The 22,533-nt window shown below is 36.3% G+C and overlaps 1 protein-coding gene across 8 annotated transcripts in view; it reads left to right on the top strand.

The window, feature by feature from the left end:
- RHBDD1 (rhomboid domain containing 1) overlaps positions 1-22,289 on the top strand; it is a 46,754-nt gene extending 24,465 nt beyond the window's left edge. For 7 of the 8 annotated variants that reach the window (XM_063339672.1, XM_063339671.1, XM_063339673.1 and 4 more), the window contains 2 exons: positions 2,166-2,285; positions 20,855-22,289. In XM_063339672.1, coding sequence (XP_063195742.1) covers positions 2,166-2,285; positions 20,855-20,973 — 239 coding nt within the window. In that variant the 3' untranslated portion in view covers positions 20,974-22,289. Of the gene's footprint in view, positions 1-2,165; positions 2,286-15,614; positions 15,761-20,854 lie in introns of all 8 variants that reach the window. The other variant, XR_010071739.1, reaches the window with a different exon arrangement.
- The last annotated feature ends 244 nt before the right edge of the window (positions 22,290-22,533 follow it).

Raw genomic sequence — 22,533 nt, 5'->3', positions numbered from 1 at the left:
AACAGTACAAGGAAAGAGCTTTAGAAAAAAAAATAATTTTAAGTGTAATTTTAACACATTTAGTAAATGAATTACATTTTCTCTAAATGCAGTCCATGAATAAAGTATTAGGACATTTATTTTGATTAATAGGAACACCTTGAACATGTCGATGTTACTGAACTATTCCTCGTTTTTAAAATAAAAGATTATGGCTTTCTGAACACTTACAATTTGATGACAGTGTAAAACATTAAACACAGAAAAATTTACAGCAATAGAACAAACTTAAAATATGACATCCTTTTTCTTTCATCAGCTAATTTCATGCTTTTAGTATCCGAATTTTGATAGTCTTCGTGTATGTGGTTTTGAAGACACCAGAAAATGAATTTATAGCTGAGAAAATGTTCATTCAGATTAACATAAGGGAGAGGGGAATGAGGGGTATATATGAAGATTGCATCCAAACAGTATATATTTATCAGCTAAATGGTATCCTGCAGCCAGTTTTATTTTTCAGCAGAATTATGTCTCTTAAATGTAGCCAGTAAGACTTAAAGGCTTTTAAAGTTTTTTAAAAGTATGCCTGTAATAGACTGTACAGATTAAAAAATAAAAATAATCTTTTCTAACGCAAAGGGGTTGATGATCACTTGAGAAATGGCAGAATTTCAGGTTACTGGAGGTTAAGACAAAGTGTGTCACTGCAGATGTATGAAAAATCTCCCAGTGTTAGCTCTACGTTCCAAAAAAGAAAAATTTGCAAACAGACAGAATTACATTTTTTCCTCTGTGTGTATAATGTATATATGCATACATATGTTTCTGTGCACATACACATGTATATAAAATATATGGAGGTATATTTGCAAAGACACAGAGGAATATATATACTTCTGTGCAGAGTAGTGTGCAGTCACTGTTTAGTTTTTCCTGCTTTTCCTGTATTACTCTAAGATATGGTATTGCTATCTTTATTTGTCCTAAGGTTCTTTAACACAATGATTTTTTTTAAAGTAAGTTATTTGTATGTCCTCACTTCATAGTCTGTGCTTGTTTCTAATCACAGAAACTCCACAAGAAGTTTGCACACGGAATCCATATAACTAATGAGATAATACAAGACTATCATTGATGCTAGTAATCTGCAGATAAAGGGAAATGGCATGCTGTATTTGTTTCATACAAAAATATTTCCAGTTATTTCATTTTGAAAAACTTGTGTACATTTTCTATCAGTTGGAAGGAACTGGCTATATTTCTGTACAATGGTTATTCAAAATCCCCTGTCCAGCTGTCTAGAAGAGAAATTAAAATACCGCCCAAAGCTTTGTATTTCGAAGATGCAAAAATGGAATAGAAAAGTGGGACTTTTCTCCTTAGTTTTTCTCAGTTTAGGTTTTCTGTGCTCAGGCAAGATCAGATTGTGTTAGAAGGAAGGGAGTCTTCCTCAATTCTCTAGCAAAGTAATTTTTTTCTTTTAAATCCTATTTTTTTTGGGTGCATGATGGTTTCTTTGTGCTTATTTTTGACAAACTTTGCCAATGGTCAGAAATTCTTGGTTGGTGGTAGAGCAGGCAACATACAGTGATTGTGACGTTCAGTGAGATCTATGGTGTGGGTTTTTTCCAGGGCAGATATTCTATATTACTGCAAAAATTTGCAGGAATCTTTTCCCATGTGTTTTCTAGGTCCAAACATTGTTTGAATTTATGATGACACTGGCATGTATTGTTTATGGGCACTGGGAGGAAGGGAGAGAAAGGTGGGGAAAAGCCTGAAACCTACCTGTTTTGTTGTTGCTGTTCTAGTGACATTAATAAGGTGTCCAAGTACTGACAATTAAATGTTAAAAGTAGCTGATGAAAAGTGTTTTTCAATTTCTGTGTGAAACTTCTTAATAATGGCAATTCTATGCCACTTATTTATAACGATTGAAAAAAAACTGAGATGTTTGATCCATCTTTTTTCTGTTGTTTTTCTCTCTCCTGTTACCATAGTCTGGCTTTGTAAATTAGAAATTGATTCATGGCATATATTGTATAAGTAATTGAATCCTAATAATTTTTTTCTCTTCCAAATTAAAATAATTTGTATAAGAAAGATAGCATAAAGATAACATCTAATTTCAGTCTCCTACAGTAGCAGCAGTTTATTTTCTGTATTTTGTATTCATTTTACAGACTATTATGGCTCTCCAGGTTACCAATACAGAGCGCCAAGGAGCTATTATGATTATACAGGTGGGCTCACTGAAGAAGAACAGCTGGAAAGGGCAGTGCTAAACAGTCTTAATGAAAGAGGTAGGAATTTTATTGTATTCTATATTTTAAGTTATGATTTATACCAAGAAGGGGGAGGTGGGGTGGGGAAGAAAGATGTATTGTTCATTATTTTCAGTATTTTGGAGTCATCTTTGGAAGCAGGTAAAAGTTTTCTGGTAGAATTTTCAGAGAGTGCATTCTGTTCGTGTAATTACATTTATTCACAATTGTTTACTGTTTGATTATCTTCCTACTACTGTAGTAAAACAGATGCTTTTATAACAAAAAACCTTGAAGTAAACTAAGTTTGCCAAAGAAATCTTACAATACTCTAAAATGCAGTATGAAGTGGTATAATAGACGAATCGATGTTGCCAATATTTAAACTTTCTCTGTGTGTATATTTTGCTTTTTATACAAATTTAATTGACAAGCAATGTACTGATTCTTACTTTTCATGCTGTCCTTTTCTACCTTAAAGGAAGCTTATATTCTAGCTAGCTGAAAGACCTAAGAAAAATGGTGTTTGTTTTTAATTGAAATTTATTAGTTAAATTAGTATGAAATACTTTCATTAGAATGTACACGTTGTTAGAATGTATTTTATCTTTTTATAATGCAAGTGAAATCAAGAGGGAAAGAATACTTTGTAGAATCTATTTCTCAGCTTCTGAAAACTTGAAGACTTGAGGGAAAACCTGTTTAGGACTGACAGCACGTTGAGCATCGTGTATAAAATTTACATCACGCAGTTACGAAAATTTTTTATATTGAAGTGATAAAATAAAGGGCTGAAATGAACATAGTATATGTTTTCTGGTATTGAGATATGTTTTAATATCAAACGTTGCTTCCTCTTTAATCTGTTGCATGTCAATATGGATTCCTTTGGGAATTCAGCCAAGGGCTTTAGGTGCTTCTTAACATAAGAAATCTGAGAGATTTCTTTTCAATTTGGTGAAGCTGTAACATTTAATCTTAACAAAAATAATAACCTGACTAAATATCTGTCAATGTCTTTTTCCTTCTTTTTCATAATCGTGGTATTCTGTTGCACTCCCTGGGTGCACGGAAGCATTCATTAGGAAAAAGATACAGAAGCCTCTTCCTGTAATCGCAAGACTTAAAATGCAGAGCACCATTCATAAATCTCTACTCAGAAAATTAATTTAACACCACTATGTTATGGCTGTCAGAGAAAGACCAGGCAAAATATGAAAGTGGATATCTTGACAAATCATCATCACTTTTACTTTCACACCTTCTGTGATCCTATTTTTTATTACGAAGAACATGTCGTGTTATCTGGAAGATAGTTTTAAAAAGGCAGTAGATGAGGCAAGACTGTGATAGGAAAAGGCTTTTCTAGTTTGAGAAATTCATTAACATATTTTTTTAAGTAAAAACAGCTTTTTGCTTTATTAAGTTTGCATCTGTTGTAAGAGTCACCTGGGAAGTAGAAGTGCAGACTTTTAGGGAAATTAGGCTGGTTTTAAGTGGTTGGTTTTTTTCCTGCGTATCTTCATTTTTGTGTTCATCTTTGTTCTTTAAGCATAGTTCTGTCTAACTTTCCTTGAACATTGTGAAGCTAGAAACTTTAAAAAAAAAATACATTTTCTACAGCAAGATCGTTACTGTAATATATTTGTTCTAGAAATGATTGCAATCTGAGCAGTCCCATTTCAATGAAACTGTACTGAAAACCTCAGAAGATAGTGAGAATCTTAGCTTTCAAATAAATCAATAAAATAACATTTAGTCCATCTGGTTTGTCAGCAGAAGATAGCTAATTAGTTACTGCTCATGCTGTCTTTAATTTTTAAAAATTAACAAAGTCATATTAATATGTTGTCCTATGTAAGTACTTCCTTTGGGAAGGAATAGGTCTAAAATGAGCTTTATTGTAAGAGATACTTTTTATTTTACTGTCGCTTGTACGTTTCATCTTACATCACTTCTAACATTTGAGTTTGAGAAAGAAATCCTTCAAAGTTTTTAATACTAAGCACTTTGAAATGTTATGTGAGAATGAGCCATATTTATGGTTTTTGAAACAGAATACAAATAACAATGACAAAATTATAAATAACTAGATAGTACACACTTTAAAGGCATTCATATATCACTGTGGAACACCTGCAACTTTCATTTGTAGCCTTAAATCTACATCACTATAGGTAAGTATTCCTTGTCTGCTTTTTTAGACAAAGATAAGTTTTCAATTTTAAGAGGAAATATTTTTTTATTTGGAGAATGCCCTCTGATGAAACATGAGATAGAATTTAAATAGCATCTCTATCTAAGTATATCTCAGTGGTAGATAACTGGCATACCAAGTCTTAAGACTATGATAGTGTCTGTTTTCAGCCCTAGTTACAGTTTTTAAGCCTCACAGATAAGTGAAACAGGAAAATGTATCATCATATATTGTTTCAAATATACTTTGGTGTTGTTTTCAGTGGTTTCACAGGAGTGCTTTAATTTTGCTCCTTTTTCTTCTACCTGCAGGAGCACCTTAGTTTGGAAAAGCAAGACTTTAGAGCTGAACTCTTAAAATATTTCTTTAAACAAGCTGCTTAAAGGTTAAGCTTGCCTATAGGCAGATGCCTTATTTCACAAAGAAACTAATGTATAGCATGTAATTGATCATACATGTTTTAGTGACACAAAGGATGAAATGAAATTTACTGTGCTAATGAGCAGTTAGGATATTCTTCCCTGTAAGTTAGTTTGAAAAATTATTAGCTTGAGTGAGCACTGTCTTTTGAATGCAATGCAGTTTTCCCTAAAGCATGACATTCACAGTTGCTTCCAATTACATGGATCATGAAACAGGTACACGTGACTAAAAATTACATAAAATAATTTGAAACAGACAGCTAAATGGATGTAAAAACAGGTAGCACAATCAAAATGTAGGGCTCTCTTTCCTTATTAATCTTTTGTTTTTCCAACTATGAAAAAAAATATTTCCTGGAGGTATTTAAAAGACAGGTAGATGTGGTGCTTAACGACATGGTTTAGTGATGTTTTTTGTCAGTGTTAGGTAGATGGTTGGACTCAATGACCTGAGAGGTCCCTTACAACGTAGACAATTCTATGATTCTATGACAGTTAAACCATCACAGTTGCTCTGTAGCTTGGACAAAAAATATTGCAGTAATTTCAATTAATTTTTTTCCACAGTTGGACAAATGCATTTATTAGGGTTTTAGGCCACAAAATGTACAATAATGGATCTGTAATGTTGATCTGTTCTTATAAATTACTGTGTTCATATTTTACTAAGGTATTAAAAGAATCAGTGGCGTAGTGCAGAATTTCCTGGTATCAATTGTCCACAACTGAAAACTAATTTGTGTTAAGACATGCATCAAATTTAAACTCTTCTATAGTCCTATACATGAGTTATCTAAAGACACTAAACCTTTCACCACAGGTTTATCTTTTAAAACAGAACCGCAGCCAAGTAGCACCTACGAAATACCGTGGTGTAAAGAGTAGTTCTGTAAAGCAGTGAAATCATTCTGTTGAAAACCCTCCATCTGCACAGGCAAACAGGTTAGGTTCAGACAAGTGAAGCACAGTTACCGCTCTTTGTTATCTAAACTGCTGTTCATTTAACTTTGCCGAAAAAATATTGTACTGGATGAAAAATATTGGGCTGAAAATTGAGAACTCAGAAGCATCTTTGTTTGTAGTTCAACTATTTCTCCTTCAGTAGTAGTGCAGTAGGGGGAAGTTTAGTGGGATGGACAACCAAAATTGGTGATTCCTTCAAATCCAGGTCTCAAGTACTTGTGTGTCAACAAGCTGTATTTTTTTGGGTCTAGATTAGAGATCTTAAATCAAAAATTTGGTTTAGTTAATTCCTTCTGAAATGCTACAGTGCATGTAACAGTAGTTGTTTTAAGCTTTGTACAAACTTGACCTTTAAAGATACTGCTGTGTGCCTTTAAGTAGTGCATAAGTATTTTGGAAATACTGGGTTTTGTATTTGTATTAGTACTAGTATTAGTATTGAATAATTGTTTCCTTTAGTCTCTGTGGTTAAAAAAAGAAGAATGCACTAATGTCCTAAATTTTGAGGATTTTGGTGGGGGTTTGGTGTTTGGTTTTTTTTTACTTTATTTTTTAAAGCAATGCTAACTGGGTTCAGATACTAAAGCCCAGGTAACAGGACTAATTGTACTTGGCTCGAGAAGAGACATGGGGGGTACTTGATAAAGGTTTTGTTCAATATTGATAGCGTGTTCAAGATTTTAAATTGTGTAAAGACTTCCATAGAATTAGCATAACTGGGGAAATTAGTTTCTCCTTTACTTCCTCTTGTCCTCAGTGCTACACATTTTTCTTCATTTCTCCTGCCTTTAGGATTATTATTATTACTGTACATGAATCCATACAGACAATTTGGCATTCTTCTAGGAGAGGCACTATTCCCTTTGAGTGTGTGGAGAGCATTCCTTCAGGTATCTGGAGGAAAATGCACTAAGAGAATGCTTTTGATGGACAAATCAACACTAGAAAATGTGCAAACTGTTTGTATGGTCTTTAGTAGTTTCGTTCTTTGCTTTTTCTATTTCCCTTCGTGCTCATTATTCAGGAGTTCTGTGTGCGTCCTTTTCCTCTTGACTTTGAAACTTCTGCATACAGAAGAAAAGTAGTTCAACAGTTTATTAGTAAACTGGAAGAGCTAAGGTGTGTTTTGCTAAAGTATCACTAACAGAACCCAGGCTTTGATCCAAAGTATATTTATATAAAGATTTGGTATGCAAACGAATGGGACGCTGTTGCCCATTTCTCTCATCTGCCTTTCCTGAAAAAGTTCTGTCCGTTGTTGCATACAACATTGCCTAAAGTTTTGGGCTTGCTCGGATGCAGTGTTTCCTGAGTTATATGTTATAGGGATAAAAAGACAGACACTGTTAATTTAAAAGTAGGGTTTCATTCCATATGGGTGATAACGTGTTTGCACTTATTAATGTGAAACATTTTAAAAGTAGAAATCATTGAAGCATTGTGATACTAGTATGATGAGAATAACTTAGAACGTAACTTCCAATTCAGCTTGACATCCCAATACATCGTGCTTTTCAAGACTATTTTGCTCTGTGTTTTGGATACAGTACTGACAAAAAGTATTTATTCAGATTTTCATGCTAAAATATATACAGAATGCTGATTTTTTTTTTTTTTTCCTGTGACTTTCTAAATATGCGAACATTTTTGAAGGTACTGCCAATGCAGCTTTCTTTTGGATGGTTTCCTTGCAAAAATTTCAACTGCCAAAGAAAACTGAAATAGGAAGAAAACACTTTATTAAAGAAATAGTCAAATCTTTTACTGTAGCTAGAGATGTTTTTCTTACATTCCCACTACATCTATTACTAAAGCATGGTTTGCATATGGACGTAGAGGCTGTTCTTGGGGTTTTGATCCAAGACTCAGTGATACAAATGGGAGTCTTTTCACTGACTGACTTAGTGGTCTCTGGATTTTTTTCTATATCCCCTCCTCCCCCCCCCCCCCCCCCCCCCCAGTAAACTGAAGTCTTTCTCAAAGGAACAAATGTTGTTCTTTCACAGTGGGGTTGGCAGGGTCACCTTGCTGGAGAACAGGCAGTTCTGCTTAACAGCTGTGGGCATAATTAGAAGAAGCTGTGTGTGGGCTACATAAAAGCACTCTCTTCCACTTTGGAGAAAGTAGTAGTTGCTGTGGAGTGGCTTTAGTCTGCATTGGTGTTTCCATCTGTCTGTCCGAGTTTCTTAGTCTTGACATTGGGAAGTGGGTATTGTTTGGAGTCTTTGTTGTTGTGCATCTTTGTTAGCCAAGCAAAAATGCAGTAAAGGAAAAACAAAGTGGTGTGGTTTTTTTCCAAATGTGATTTTATATATACTAAGATTCTTATGAATGTTAACAAACTTAGTCTGGGGATGCTTTTAGTGGTAAACTAAGGTCAGTGAATATTCCTAATCTTGGAATTACCCCTGATTTACTGTTTTAACTCTTGTTTTATCATTGGATTAATTCTATAGACTAGGTATAGCCTACATTTTCTTCATTGGGACTCTCTTAAAAATGATGTTCTGAACATTTTTCTGATGTCTGACTGAGTAAATCAGTCATTTCTGGTAGTTTCAAGAAAAATATATACTCCATATTATGTCTTGTTGGCAAACATCGTGGCTGCATCCTTGAGGTCCTAAGGCCAACTGTATTTTATACTTTTTGTTTTCTGTCTGGAGTCTCTAGCTTGCATCTAAAAATAAATCTGTAATTATTTTGAGCATTACATAGATTCTCTGCTGTTGTCAGTCTGCAGCAGTAGGTTTTAGGATTATGCTCAAAAGGAATATTTGGGACAATTGTCTTTCGTATTCACTCTAATACAGCTGTGCAATCTTGCTGACATAGGTGAACAAGCTCAGCTTGCCCCAAAAGCTGGTTGGACGTGAGCCAGCTCTGATCAAAAAGCCTTAGTTTCATTAGCTCAAGAAGTTTTGCTAATGCAGTTAGTTACATTCAGCAAGTTTGAGTACGGACAAATACGGTCCTTTCTGCAAAGGATTCATTAGCCATCATAGCTCAGTTAGGTATTTCAGATGTGGCTCACAGTTAGAGCGTTGCAAGGTGGTGGTGAATGTCTGCACTTGTCAAGTCTTTCAGTGACTTGGCAGAGGATATGTAGTACCATTTATATCCTGTAGTACATGAAACGGTGTGGCTAGCACCTAGGCTTGACGAGCCTGAAATAATTTAAATCTAGCTTTCAGTGTATTTTTTCAAAGCGGGAAGAATGGTGATTCAGATCAGCATAACTTGGTACTTTTTGTTGTTATTCATTCAAGCAATTACATAGCTTAAGCATTCATTTAGTCAGTTTTTTTAACACATTTCTATGACTGATGATACTATAAAGGATGAATAATGCATTTGTTTAGTACTTTTTAAATCAACTTAATGTGAAGCAATGTTTGGATGAAAATTAAAATGTAGTTGAAAAAAAAACCAAACAACCGGTTCAGTTTCTGGATAGCTTTTAACAACAGTTTTAAATGGAAAACCAAAGCCCACTTGCCTTATTAAATAAAGGAATTACTGTTTATAATTAAATAATTTGCCAAAATTATTTCTCGTCCTGATGGTATTCAGGATTTTGGATCTACTAAGACTCATTAGGTAGCACTTTTTACTTTTTCAGTTATTTGAAGATGAGTATCCAGAAACACTGGAACACAGGATGAGAATTAAGAGTTACCTTGACAGATTGGAAGGCTGTCTCAAAAAAGAAGGAAGCAATTCTGTTTGGTATTCTGCATGCTAGTAGGTATAACCAATGACGTAACATGGACGAAGAATGTCATGTTCTGTAGCATTTGCCTCACTGTGAATAGGCATGTTATCTGCAAACATGCTTCTGTGCTCTTCAGTACTAATGAGACCTCTATGTAGCACTGCATCAAGTTTTTAGCGCTTCTTTTGGAAAGGATGAGAAGCGCCTGGAGCATCAGAGGGGGAAAGCAGTAAGAATTAAGTGGGGATCTAGAAAACACAACTGAAAAGAAGATATTTTATGAGATAGGAGGTAGAAGATATCTAGTAATACACAAATCTTCAAATACATTAAAAGTATCTGCAGAGAGGAAGGGAATGTATATTTACTACAATTTATAAAACAGGAAATAAAGGATGTTACTTCATCAGTGGAGATTTAAGTTAGGTGTTAATAATGATAAGTAATGGCATAAATTAGCAAAGAATTTTGTGGGTTTTAAGGTTAAACCAAAGTTTCTCATGAATGTGACAAGTGCCATGAAGATGGACTAGGTAATCATTTGAGGTTCTTTCTAGCTCTGGTTTCTATGGCTCTAGCAACAAATCATGCTTCATTTTACAATCAGATCACTTTAAGCTACAAATTACACATAGATTTAGCTAAAGAACTTGAAAGACCTGACAACTTGGAAGAGAATTTTTAGAGGGTTTAATGACCAAGGAAGAAGAATACCACAGAACACTGCAAGGATATCTTCCTAGTAGCTAACTGTGTTAGGCTGCACAGCAATCTCTGAGGGAATGAGAAAGATACCAGCTAAATTATTTTAAACCAGTTTAGTTGAACTAGTTTTTAAAAACAGTTTAGTCAAGCTATAAAAAGAGGAATATGAGCTGGGTTTCAGAAAGAAAAAGTCTTCTAGTGTGACTCTGTGATGTGACCTTTATGCACATTTTTTTACCAAGTCATCAAGCACATTAGCAATATCAAACAAGGGACTTTTTATTAAAGTATTTAATGATAATCAATGAAATGTAACTATTCTTTTTTTTTTTTTTAAACTATTGAGCAGGGGAGCTTTGTGTTTGGGGTTTTCACTGGTCTCGTTTTTAGGATCCAGAAAGGACCAGAACTTCCCTGTGAGCTTTACAATTCAGAAGCATTGAACCAATTACTGTAACATCACACAAAAATATTTGCCAAGAATAGGCATGTTAAAACACTGGTAAGGACATAACTTGTGAGTAACTTCATAACTGTAAGCAACTGTGTAGCAGTGATGAAATTTCATTTGCATGTATTCCTTCTTTTTGCCCAGAGAAACTTTCATCCTTTTCGGTTCTATTTTATGTAACTCCTTATCCTGTTTGTTTTCTTCTTGCTCCATTCCTTGCCTTAGATTTCATTTTTAGTGCTTTACTTCACTGTATTTTTGACAGTGTTCTTTACTTGGTCTGTGCAACTTACTGTAAAAACAGTGCAGGAGAATAAAATACAAGTCATAAAGTAATTTCATAAAGTAATGAATGTCTAAATATTATTTGGAGGATGGAATTGGAAAATATGTCGAAACACTAGTGAATACGCACTAACAAACCAACCAAGGGAAGCAGGGTTGGAACTAGGTGATCTTTAAGGTCCCTTCCAACCCGAACCGTTCTGTGGTTCTGTATCCTCTTACTTCTGCATTATAGTGTTGAGTTGCAAACGCATGATCCGAGTGTGCAGTAGCTTTTGGCTTATTCTGAGGCAGGACTGATGGTCTCTAAAAATGTTACCAATGTGCTTTTAACAACTTTTGTTACTTTAATAAGAGTTTTTTATTTTAGTGATATGGATACAGCAAAGATGAGAATTTGAAGTGTGATTAAAATAAATTTTAAAATCCTCATGTATGAAGGGATTAAGGTACCCATATTAAGACTTAGCCATCTCTTTTCCTAACCAAAACAAAATATCAGACGTTTTGTAGGGAATGGGTTTGTGTGTTTCTCAGTTTTATCATCTGTTTTAAAAACAATCAAGATTTGGTGTTCAAGATTGATCTCGCTTGCTCTTCTAACGATCTAGTTGTCTCTGGATTAATTGTATGTTACTTTCCTTCTAAATTCATTAGCCACAACTAAATTCCTGCTAATTTGATTTTTCATTTGTCAGCCATTCCAAAGCACAGCACAGAAGCAGTAGTTGGACTTCCATTTCTCTTCGTTACCACTTTGCTATGCTCAAGTCTGTAGATGAGGAATGTTAGCAGCACCAGGAAGAATAGTTTGGTTCATAGCATGACAAAATTCTTTCATACAATGACAGAAACTTAAAGGGCAGTGTTAGAAACAATAGCGTAGGCTATTAAATGTGGTCTGCTTGGAGCTGGATAGGAAAAAATTGGACGGTGATAAGTGCCAAAAGCCAAATTTGTCAGACTGTATAGCGTGTCTGCATTTTGCAGAGGGGAAGGAGATGAGAGAATAAAAGCAGATTTGCCATTTTACAGGGTTTTTTTTTTCCAATTGCAGTTCCTGTCTGGCTTCTAGTGCAACATAAAACAGGGAAAAGGCTGCTGTGAGTGTCTCGTTTGCCTCAACTCTTTACAGACTCATAGAACCATAGAATGGTTTGGGTTGGAAGGGACCTTAAAGATCATCTAGTTCCAACCCCCCTGCCATGCCTCCTAGTCCTTGTAAAGTATGAGGAGGAAAAGTGATGTTGCATGTGCACTGCTTTTCCTTGGGATTCTCTGCACAACTCAATAAATCAGAAGAAAGTTGGTTAAACTAGCCTTAAGGCTTAACTACTCATTGGCTGGAAGATATAAAAGAACTATAGCGACACTGAGCATCTAGCTTCTCCTTGCCCTCCAGTTTACTTCTTCCAATTCCACATGCACCAAAAATATCTGGTCAGTTATGCGTTAAAATTGGATGTTTAGATGTTTATAAACTGAGGGACCTCCCATTTTCTCAAATAGAACACTTTAAATGTTGGTATTTTTGTATTAAAAGGCAAGGGAAGTCAGGTGTATACCACAGATACAGCAATGTAGTACTTTGTCTAATCTGTAGCAGCCCCAAGAGCAGTTTGTGAACTTGCATCCCGATGTTGTAACATAGTCAGCAGGGCTATACTACTTATGGAAGAAATACATTATATGAAACTGATATAAATGAAAGCCAGTATTCTAAGTTGTTATGGCATTTGATCAAATATTTTCAAACCACTATTGCTTAGTAGTATCAATAAATTAACTATAAATCTTTGGCACCTATTGTAACAGTCTTGATGTATTTCTTGAAGGCTGTCATCCTGGGACCCCCAAAGGACATCAACAGCGCTTCTCTTGAGGAGGTCTTTACTGGACGGTTCTGTATGTGCTCATCTTCCCATACTTTTTTTCATATTTTCCTTCTCTTCATTTCAGGAAGAGAAAAGTAACCTTCCTTTTAGGAGCCAGAGGAAGGTTACCTAAGGTAGAGAGACAGATGCTCTATACTGTCTGCATTTCCTAGAAGAAAGGTTTGAAGCTTTCATAGCTTTGCTGACTACGTAAGCTGTATTTAGACTCGAAACAGTGGCTAGAAAGATTGGAAGAGTTTGCCGGATGTGTGAGCTCTTAGGCCAACGAATACAGCATTTCTCTTACTCTTTTGACAGTGACACAGGTACAGATGCTGGCAATCTGGTATGTAATCAAATGAAATGATAATACAGAAGATGCAGTGAAGCAATTAAGCTGTATAACGTGGTGATGTCTACGCGAGGTGATCCTAACAGTCCTGCGTTTGTGAGGACCTAAGCTAACAGTCTTTGAGTAATTTGTTGACTGCAGAAAACCATTGTTTCAAGAAAAAGAGGAGGAAATCCCACAATGCATTTGCTTCAAACTAAGACATAATACCTGAACCTTGGCTCTGCTAAGTATAGACTTACTGTCTTTCTCACCTTTCAAAGGCTGGGAAAATCAAAGCCAGGATTATCTCTGTTTGCTTGGATGTGAAATGATTAGATCTGAGGCACCTGTTAAGGGCTCTCCTCTTGGTACAAGCCAGCTGTTTCATCCAGATCAGGGCTCTCTCCGTTTTGGTTAGCTGCATGCCCTTCACTGTGTGGAAAAGAGATTATTGCTTGTCTGGGATTACCTTCTGCAATAAAGCTTCTACAAAAGTAAGAGTTTTTTGGAAATGAGAAGTGTTTGTTCTTTTTCTGTGTATGTCAGTGTTTGTATAGCTTGGGGTTTTTTGTATGGGTACCACATTCCCTAGTGCCAGGGCAGATAGTGATACTGAAAATTGTAAGCTATTTAACTGGAATATTCTAGATTCTTCTTTAACACAACTACAGCTAGCATGAAAAAGAAGTGCAGACATGCTTTGTAATACCATCACTGCTTATTTGCTGCACTCGCCTTCTTTTATCTAGCAGCAGCAGTATTTATCAAGGACCTAATTGCATATTTCCACTAGTCAGACTTTCACAGTTTGGGAGCTTGGGAAATTCTTCCTGAAACTTACAGAAACTCTCTTGCAAAGCCTATTATCTAACCTAAAGCTTAGGCCATCACTTCAGAGTGGAGCAAAAATCAAGTGAGTGTGTTTGTGGCACTTCTGTGGCTTGTATTGCAAGCGGAACTAAAACCCTACATGGAGATGTTGTCTGTTTGGCTCGTCCTGTAAGATGACAGTGGATTTTTCTTCCTTATGCTGAATTTCATGCAGAGGAGCAAAAAACGCACACTTCACACACGTTCTACAGGTATTATTATTACACTGGTAGGATGGCATGTTCCAAACTGTCCTTATGGCTGATCTTGATGATCAGAGTGCAGTGTGTAGGTGAAGACGGAATGGATGGCTCATTCATGCTGCCAGCTGGCTGCGGAGGTTTTGCTTTGCTGTCAAACAAGGCTGGCTGTGCTGCAGCCAGGTCAGTCGCTGGGCGTTCTGTGAAATAGCCTTTGTGGAGGGGTCTGCTTGCCTTTGCAGTGAGTGTGGCTGGAGGTTCACATGTCATTCGGAAGAGCGGTTCAGAATTATCTGTTAGACTGATGCAGCTACAACTTTTAATTCCAGTGATGTGGAGTATGTCCTTTCACCTGTGTGCTTTCTTTGGGGAAACAGTTGTCCTCTTTGGTTTTGTGTTGGGTTGTTTTTTTGTTGTTTCCATCGAAATATTCTATGTGATGAATTGTTGTCACTAAAGATGTTAGTTTTTTTCACCTCTTCCTGTCTGCTCTTCTAGATCACGCATCAGGTAACTGTATTTTAGTATTTGAAGTGCTGAGAATGTGTGAAAAAGGTCTGGGGAAGGTGGCTTTGAGCTGACCACTGTTGCAGTGAAAAGCCTCAAAGTGTGTTGTGTGTGTCCAAGGGTGACGGCGTTGTATTGCAGATGCATAAAATGAGAGCAACAGTAGACAAATCTTACTTAATAGGAAGATAGACAAAATTTAGAGGAGTCTTGTATAGAAGTTGTCTGTGTTAGCTGTTCAGCCTCAGGGTTAAGATGTTGGCTATGCGGTTAGTCTTGTCAGGACAGACATTCTGCTGCAAAGCAGTGTATGCAATAGCAACTTAAGCTATGAATTTAGGACTGGCTTAGTATAGAAAAAAAGTATATACGTATTCCACTGGCTTTCACTTTGCTTGCCTTTTGATGAAACCTGATGTGACAGACAAACTGCTAGGTGCTGGCAAATAATCCCCGGGTTTCAAACCAGCCAGACAATAAACAACTCTAATATTCAGTGCAGCAGCTTCTCTAGAGCCCATCTGTTTCAAAATAACCCTAATTCTGCTTACAAGGCGGAATGCTGTGTTGGCTGGAGTTTGTCCTAATTTCCGTGGCGGCCTGTGTGGCTCCGGTGCCATCTGCTGGGTGAGCCACCAACGTCCCCACGCCCCGCAGGAGCACCCACCCAGCGCCTGCTGCCTCCCCGCCGGCATGCGGTGCAAGGGTCTAAGATCACGTTGTTTAATCACCTTCTTACTTGCTAATGGAGTCGTATGTGCATGATTAAAAGTGTGAATGTAATATTACAAGCTAATATGTGCGCTCTCCTTTTTTCTTTTTTCTTTTTTTTTTGTTTCTTGAAGGCGAGAAACAGTGGCCCAGTTGCAGCTGTCATCCTGGGCATCCTTTACTAAAACCTATGGACCTGCATGGGTTATAAGTCGTATTATCTGACTATTAAATTGCTTCTCAAGCATCTCTCTCCGAATTGCTCAAAGCAATTCAGCAGGTAATACTCTCCAGCTTCTTTGCTTTTCACTACAAGATGATTTAATCTTTCAAAACGATGCTTCAAATGTGAGCTCTTTGGAAAAAGATAAGGCTTAAGCCTAGATAGGATCAAGTCGTGCCTCTTTGCTGCCATCTTTTCTGGTCCTGACGTTTGTTTTTGTGAGTAGAATGAGGTTCTGGTGGGTAGGGCACTTCTGGAGATTGACTATGTTGGTGATTTGGTGTAATGTGAGCTGTGAATGTCCAAAATAGAAACTCCTGCTGTTTGTCTATAGTAATTGCTGCCTGTGCTTTAACATCCATAGCATAGGGAAGAATAAAAAAAAGTCTTAAATTTTGTGTTGTGATTATGCCTTATTTTTTTCAAATATATCATGCGATGGATATAGCAACAGAAGCCAGATTTTTTTAATATTCAACTTTTTATCAATTTTGCCTTTTAACAAAATGTGATTTAGTTGAAGAATGAACAAGAATAATAAACTATTGCTCTCCTGATTGTCCTATAAAAATACTTGGTGTGATAGTGACGGAATTTTGGGGTTTACTTCATAAACATCTCAAAGATGAATCCAAAAGGCACATTAAAATATTTGTTTTCCTTTTGCTATCATAAAGTCTTTAAGGAAGTTTTGGGCATTATCAGCTGTTGTAAGTTAGTAGTGCCCAGAATTGCATGAGAACAGCACTGAAATATGTGTATCGCAAAGTCTTTCATCTGAAAGATTTGTATCCAGTAAGACAGTCTTAACTCCTTGCATTTATTGTTGGTTGAGTTTATGTGCTGTCGCTGTTGGTGTAGAATTTAGAATATATTTTCTTGTTCTAAAACAGAAATTTCGTTCAGTAAGATATAGGCAATGAGTATCTGCTGTATCAGAAGTTCAGGAATTTCAGGACTGAGTAGTTTGTTTGCGATCTGTTAATTATAAGAATTAAAGCAGGTAATAGTACTTAAGGTATAAACCAGAAATTTTTCTTAGGAATCAGAAGAACCGATGTTGGGTGCAGGATTTTCAGTGCAAAGTCTCCAATATCCAATAAGGTGTGGCTAATAGTCTCCTATATTGATATATTTTTTTCTTTTGGCCTTACCAGATTGGGCAGTTCAATTTTTAAAATGACTGTGTTGAACATCCAGTAATTTGTTTCCAAAACTTGGAATTTGACCACAATGAAAAGAGTATGATAAACTCGATAATTTCTCGAGGGATTCCCCTGGGTAATTACATCTTTTTGACTTGAGGAGACTTCTGCTAAATAGTTCTTATTTTTCTGTATTGTTTAAATCCCCTGCCCCCCCCCTCCCCCCCCAAAAAAAAAGGGTGCAAATTTGAGTAACAATCTGCAAATCTGTGCTGAGTTTTTTAACTAGTAAAAATGGTCTCGTGGTTCAGCATGAAGTGTTTTACAGTCTCCTTTCCAAAGCTGTTGTTACGGTTACCATACCAGCAGTTCCTCCTGTAAATCTTGATGCCGATCAGGCGCTGAAGGAAGACCAGGAGACGAGGCCGGGCAGACGCCCGCGGTGTCAGCGCTGGCTTCTCCAGCCCGGGGAGTCGCTCTGCTCTTTGAGTGCGAAACGCTCTCGGTCCTCTCAACTGAGAGGTGCTGGCTCATTCATAGTGGGGGGAAAAATATGTTAAAAAGGGAGGTCAGTCACTCTTGTCGCCTTCGTTTCAGACTGTGGGGCTGTGATTAATCAGATTTCCGATTTTGACATGCTGAGTAACCTTTGAATCAGTGCCTGATACATTGTGCCTATGGGGGAGGGTAGGTTCAGAGTAATGTGCTCTAATGCCAACCCCAGTAAGTATTTTAGGCATGATAAGCGTATTTATTTAACGTGGATGAAAATGTGTAAGGTTATTAAAGCTTTATTTGTACTACAGTAATACAGGTTTAGTTAAAGCAGTTGCAACTACAGTGATTTTCATGTTTTGGTCCAGTACTGTAATTGTAAACCTCAGTGACCAAAAAAACCCCAGGCAGAGGGACGGGAAAGCTGCGGAGGGTCTCAGTCTTCCGTATTCACAGAACATGCTTCTCCTTCACAATAAAATTAATCTTAAAATATGCTGTGTAAGGGTTAATGTTTTGTTCCAACTCTTTTGTACTGTATCCTTTGGTTTTGTCTATCATGTGGTGTTACTGCAGTTTTTTAAATACTTTAAATGCAATCTTAAACTCCACTGGCTTGAGGGGTTTTGGTGATGTGTGGAAAAGATTGTGTTTGTTCCTTGCGCAGGAGCCCAGGTGTCGTTTCAGTAGTAACAGTGGCCTAATTACCACTTCTGAACACTGTGCCTTATAAATATTTTCATTAGGTAAAGGTGTTATTTCATTAACATTTTAATTGTAATTTAAAAAAAAAAAAACCAAAAAAAACAGTGTCAGGGAACTATTTTGGGTAACAGGCTAATTTACATATAGACATATATTTAAACCTTCACATTTAGACAACTTCACTCCTCAGCATATTGTTCGATGTAAATTAGTATCTTTTCTTGAACATAAAGCCTTTCAAAATACATTGTCAGACTTTCATTTTTCAGTCAACATATAAAGGAGCATTTTGCATCTTTTTTTTAATAACATCTCTTTCTATTTCTAGTGCTTATTAAAGCACATTTATATTTGAAGTGTTGAGCATATTTTATAGGGACTCTGCCAGTACTTGTCTTAACTGTCTAAGTGGTATCTGATGTCTTAAATAAAAACTAACCAAGGATGCTATACAGAAAGAGAAATGTTTTTGTGAGGAGCCTTGGTATTTAATTGACAATGTCACAACAGAAAAGAATTTTTAAAAAATGCAAATGTTTTCTTGATTATGATGATTAAAAAAATAAATCAAATGTCAGCATTACAGTACCATTTTGACCCTGTACGGGTCTTGTGTAGGGTCTTGACTATATTGGTCTTCATATATCAAAATTTATATCTTTCAGCTATTGTTAGTGTTTATATTCAAAGTATACCCATCAAAAGTCAAAGTATAAAGAAAATATGAGGCGTTTTAATTCATGTTATAGTAATATGTAAATAACACTGTGAAAAGCCCTTGCTGATTTTCTTTTCCATTTGTTCACCCCAGATATTATATACCATCAAAAAAAAATCAGTGATTTTTCGTACAAATTTTCTTGCATGACAACATAAACATCGTTGAGAATGTTATAATGACTCCAGTGTTGTTTAGCAATTTCTTTGCTTACTCATAGATGATGAGTAGGATAAATACATACAGATGTATTCATTTGTATTCCAGTATGTGTCTACAGTCATAAATGTTGACTTCCAATGATTTACTGAGCTTTCTCAGGCTTTTTTACTTTTTTGTCTGGACATGTTTCTGCACTCTTACAAAAGGGTCTGGTGTCTGCTGCCCACCTTGCACCGTGCCTTCCAGTTTGAAGCTCTTGGGTTTTTTAGTTTTGTGAATGAATGTTCATTGGGGTTACAAACTGCTGTCAGCCAGTGGTTTTGCTCAGCTTGTGGTCAGTAGAACACAGTAAAACAACTTTGTTTTTATCTCTTAAAATAAACTTTGTATGTATAAGACAGTAAAATGAGGGAAAATAAATGTAGTAAACGAGCATTAACATTCATTAATAATTTTTTGTTAATGAAAACCGTTCTACCCATGTCTAATTTTTTTTAGACAAGGAGATTTCTTTTGTATTTTAAAAAAATAGAATTGAGAAGCTTTGCAGTTAATGTTACCTGTGCCAAGCTCTGTGACTTCCAATAAATGTTAGCTTTCTATAATGTTTTGAACAGTATTTCTCAAATAGTGGTGTGGTGTTTTCAGAGACAGAGTAACAGCTTCAGTGTTCTTCAGATGTATCTCTAGCAAGTTGAGACACAGGGACAAGCTGAAGATAAAATACTAAAATATACGTTAAATCCATTTCCTGTATATTAATATGAATTTGAAAAATAGTTTTAAACAATGCATCTCATTTTATAAACATTTATGTTAATATTGCTGCCTAACAGAGTTTGGGCAGCTCTAGTGATCTCTGGAAGCATTTTCCAAGAGTTCGATTTCTTGGCAAACGCAAAAGAAAAATTATGAACACATTCTAGTATTTTCACAAAATCATCCATCTGTTGGTGAGTACTCGACAAACTAAAATGCTTTTGTAATTGAATGGGAAACCAATGGGAAACCAAGGGAGTCTTTAGGTAAGGTGGACCTGCTGACCTCAGGTCATGTCAACGGGCCTGGTGTGTTTGCACACAGTTTCTGATATGGGATACAGCCCTATTTGAAACGTAATAGTACTACAGTACGTACTTTTGGTTTTCCATATTCACTTTAGCTAGTTTAAATGAGACCCTGAGGTGAAAGTTTAAAAAGTACCAAATGTCCCAGAGGCTGTTGTGCTCTCCTTAAAGCTGATTTGCTTGTCCGTAAGGCCGTAGCAATGCTCAGAAGGCAGCCTCTCCCTTCTGCTTCCCACAGCCCCTCCGTTCTGGTGGTGTGTAACCACAGCCTGCACGTTGTTCCTTTGCTCCGTCACCTCATGTGAATTCTGAAGAGTTGCTGGAATACCCCGTTCTCGCCTTCTCTGGCAGTGCCAGGGCAGAGAACCTTCGGTCTTGGTGTGGTATTCCTGCTCCGATTAATTTGCTTACGGTTCTCTCTAGATGAGCTGCCACGTGGAGTTTATTTCTGAGATTGCTGCCAATGAAGGATGGTAGCTGTGCGCGCGTCTGGGATGGGTCAGCACGTGGGGCACTGCAACGCGAAAAGCAAAACCAAAAGCTTATTTTTCCAGAAGGAACTACTGAGGACTTTTAAATAAAGTGGGGATCATGAAAAATGTGAACCCCCAGGTTAATACTTGTTAGATGCTTTGGTTTTCTTTTGGTTGTGGTTTGTTGGGGTTTTTTTTTGTTTGTCTTTTTTACTTCAGCGTCTTTAAGAGCAGTTGCTGGAAGTGGCGATTGCCCTGAAACCATCGGAATTGGAGACGTTCAACTCCGTTTCCTTTGTGTTGTGGTGCTTTGGGTTACAGGATATATGTGCATTTTTCTCATCTAACAGAGCAAAATAACAGTTGTTTTTCATTGTGTCTTGTAGATTTTGGTGGAGCAACATATAATAATGAGCGGCGACCTTACGGCTTTTGGTTTCCACCTGAGCAGCATTCAGAAGAGGAAATAAGAAGACAAAGGCTTCGGAGGTTTGAGAGACGATGAAACCGGCAGGTGTTGATGTAAATTGTAAAGTGCTATTCAGAGTTACCAAAATATTTGCAGATTTATTTGTAATCTGTAACTGCAAGGTTTATTTGTAATATTTTTCCAGGTTTTTTACAACTAGTTGCAAAACTGCAGAGGCTTTTGTGAGTTCAGGATCAAAATTGGAACTTGCATAAAAAGTGTGAGATAGGAATCAAAATGTGATCTTTGGCACTCTCCATCTTAATGCACCTTAAATATGGAAGAAGACTGATGGTTTTGCCAAACTCTCTTTTTTCTGAAGTTCTTTTGTGTAGCTTCAGGAATTCCTTGGCTTTTTGACTGCTGGTTTTCTCAGACAACAGGTTTTCTTCATCCAATGCAGATGAAAAAAACATTACTCTTTTTTTTTTTTTTATATACAATTGTAAAACTATGCAATTTTTCCTTAGAAAATTGTCTCTGTGATGAGCAGCTGTTTTTGGGATGTGAAATGTCACTTGAAAAGATTGCTTTGATGACAACAGCTCCATCATGAGAGTCTGGGCTTAAGCCGTCTTGCCGACTGGGTGAAAAATAGTCGCAGGTATCCTTGCCCTGAGGAGTTCTTTAATAAAGCCTTTAGTCTTGCAGGCTTCCTTAAAATACGCTCTTCTGCTGAGAGCTTGTATGTGATAAAAATGAGCTGTAACTACTTATTGTTTCCTAAAGCCTTTCTTAATATTTATATTTCAAATAAAAAAAAAAAACGCTTCCCTTTAGAGCTGAAATAATTTGTAAGGAGTTTTATGGAAAGAAAGGTGGATATACCATATGAAGAATGTATTTATTAATTTACACTTTTTCAGAGTGCCTTTTTTTCCTTTTTTAAGAAAGCTTGGAAATTGTACATATTGGTTATTTTTCTATAAATGCAGTAGCCATAGAATAAAACAGCAGATACTTTCATAGTAGGCTAACTTTTCTATGCTCACTAAAAATAAGCATCAAAAAACTGCATACAGTTCACATATTTTTCTCAGTAGGTAATAATTAGATGTAAATGAGGAGGGAGTAGAATTGGTTCCTCAGAGTAATCTTCTAATGCACTAGGCAAAAGTTTCAGTGTAATTTACTGTGTTAATCTCTGTTATTTTAATTATTAAAACCACTGGATTATCCACTAGTCAGGTGAAAAAAGATACTTCAGTAAAATCAAAAGCATGATTATAATTTTAAAAGCACTTGTTTTTGTAAAGTGAGGTTAGAAATACTTGCCATTAAACATTCACAAAAATTGTCAGTACTAATAATTGTTCAGCTGTTTTGACTTCTTTGTATACAAAATCAAAATAAATATTTTTTTACACTTAAAACTGTTTGCTTTCCATCATAGTGATTAATAAGGCCTACACTTTAAATTACAGAGCTGCCACCACATTGTTAGAAATGAAGACTTGTGATACCAAGGGAGCAGGTTAATTATGTTGGGACTAATTTTGTTTCTTTTGAATTTGCTGGAAGTTTCGGGATTGGATTAATGGAAAGTTCCGGTGCTTACGTATTTTGGAAAGTTTATTAACGGAATGATTCCTTAGT

This window comes from Chroicocephalus ridibundus, chromosome 6 (assembly GCF_963924245.1).
Source record: "Chroicocephalus ridibundus chromosome 6, bChrRid1.1, whole genome shotgun sequence".
Taxonomy (NCBI): Eukaryota; Metazoa; Chordata; class Aves; order Charadriiformes; family Laridae; genus Chroicocephalus; species Chroicocephalus ridibundus.
The sequence above is the reverse complement of the archived record's forward strand: the minus strand, read 5'-3'. Positions and strand labels throughout refer to the sequence as shown.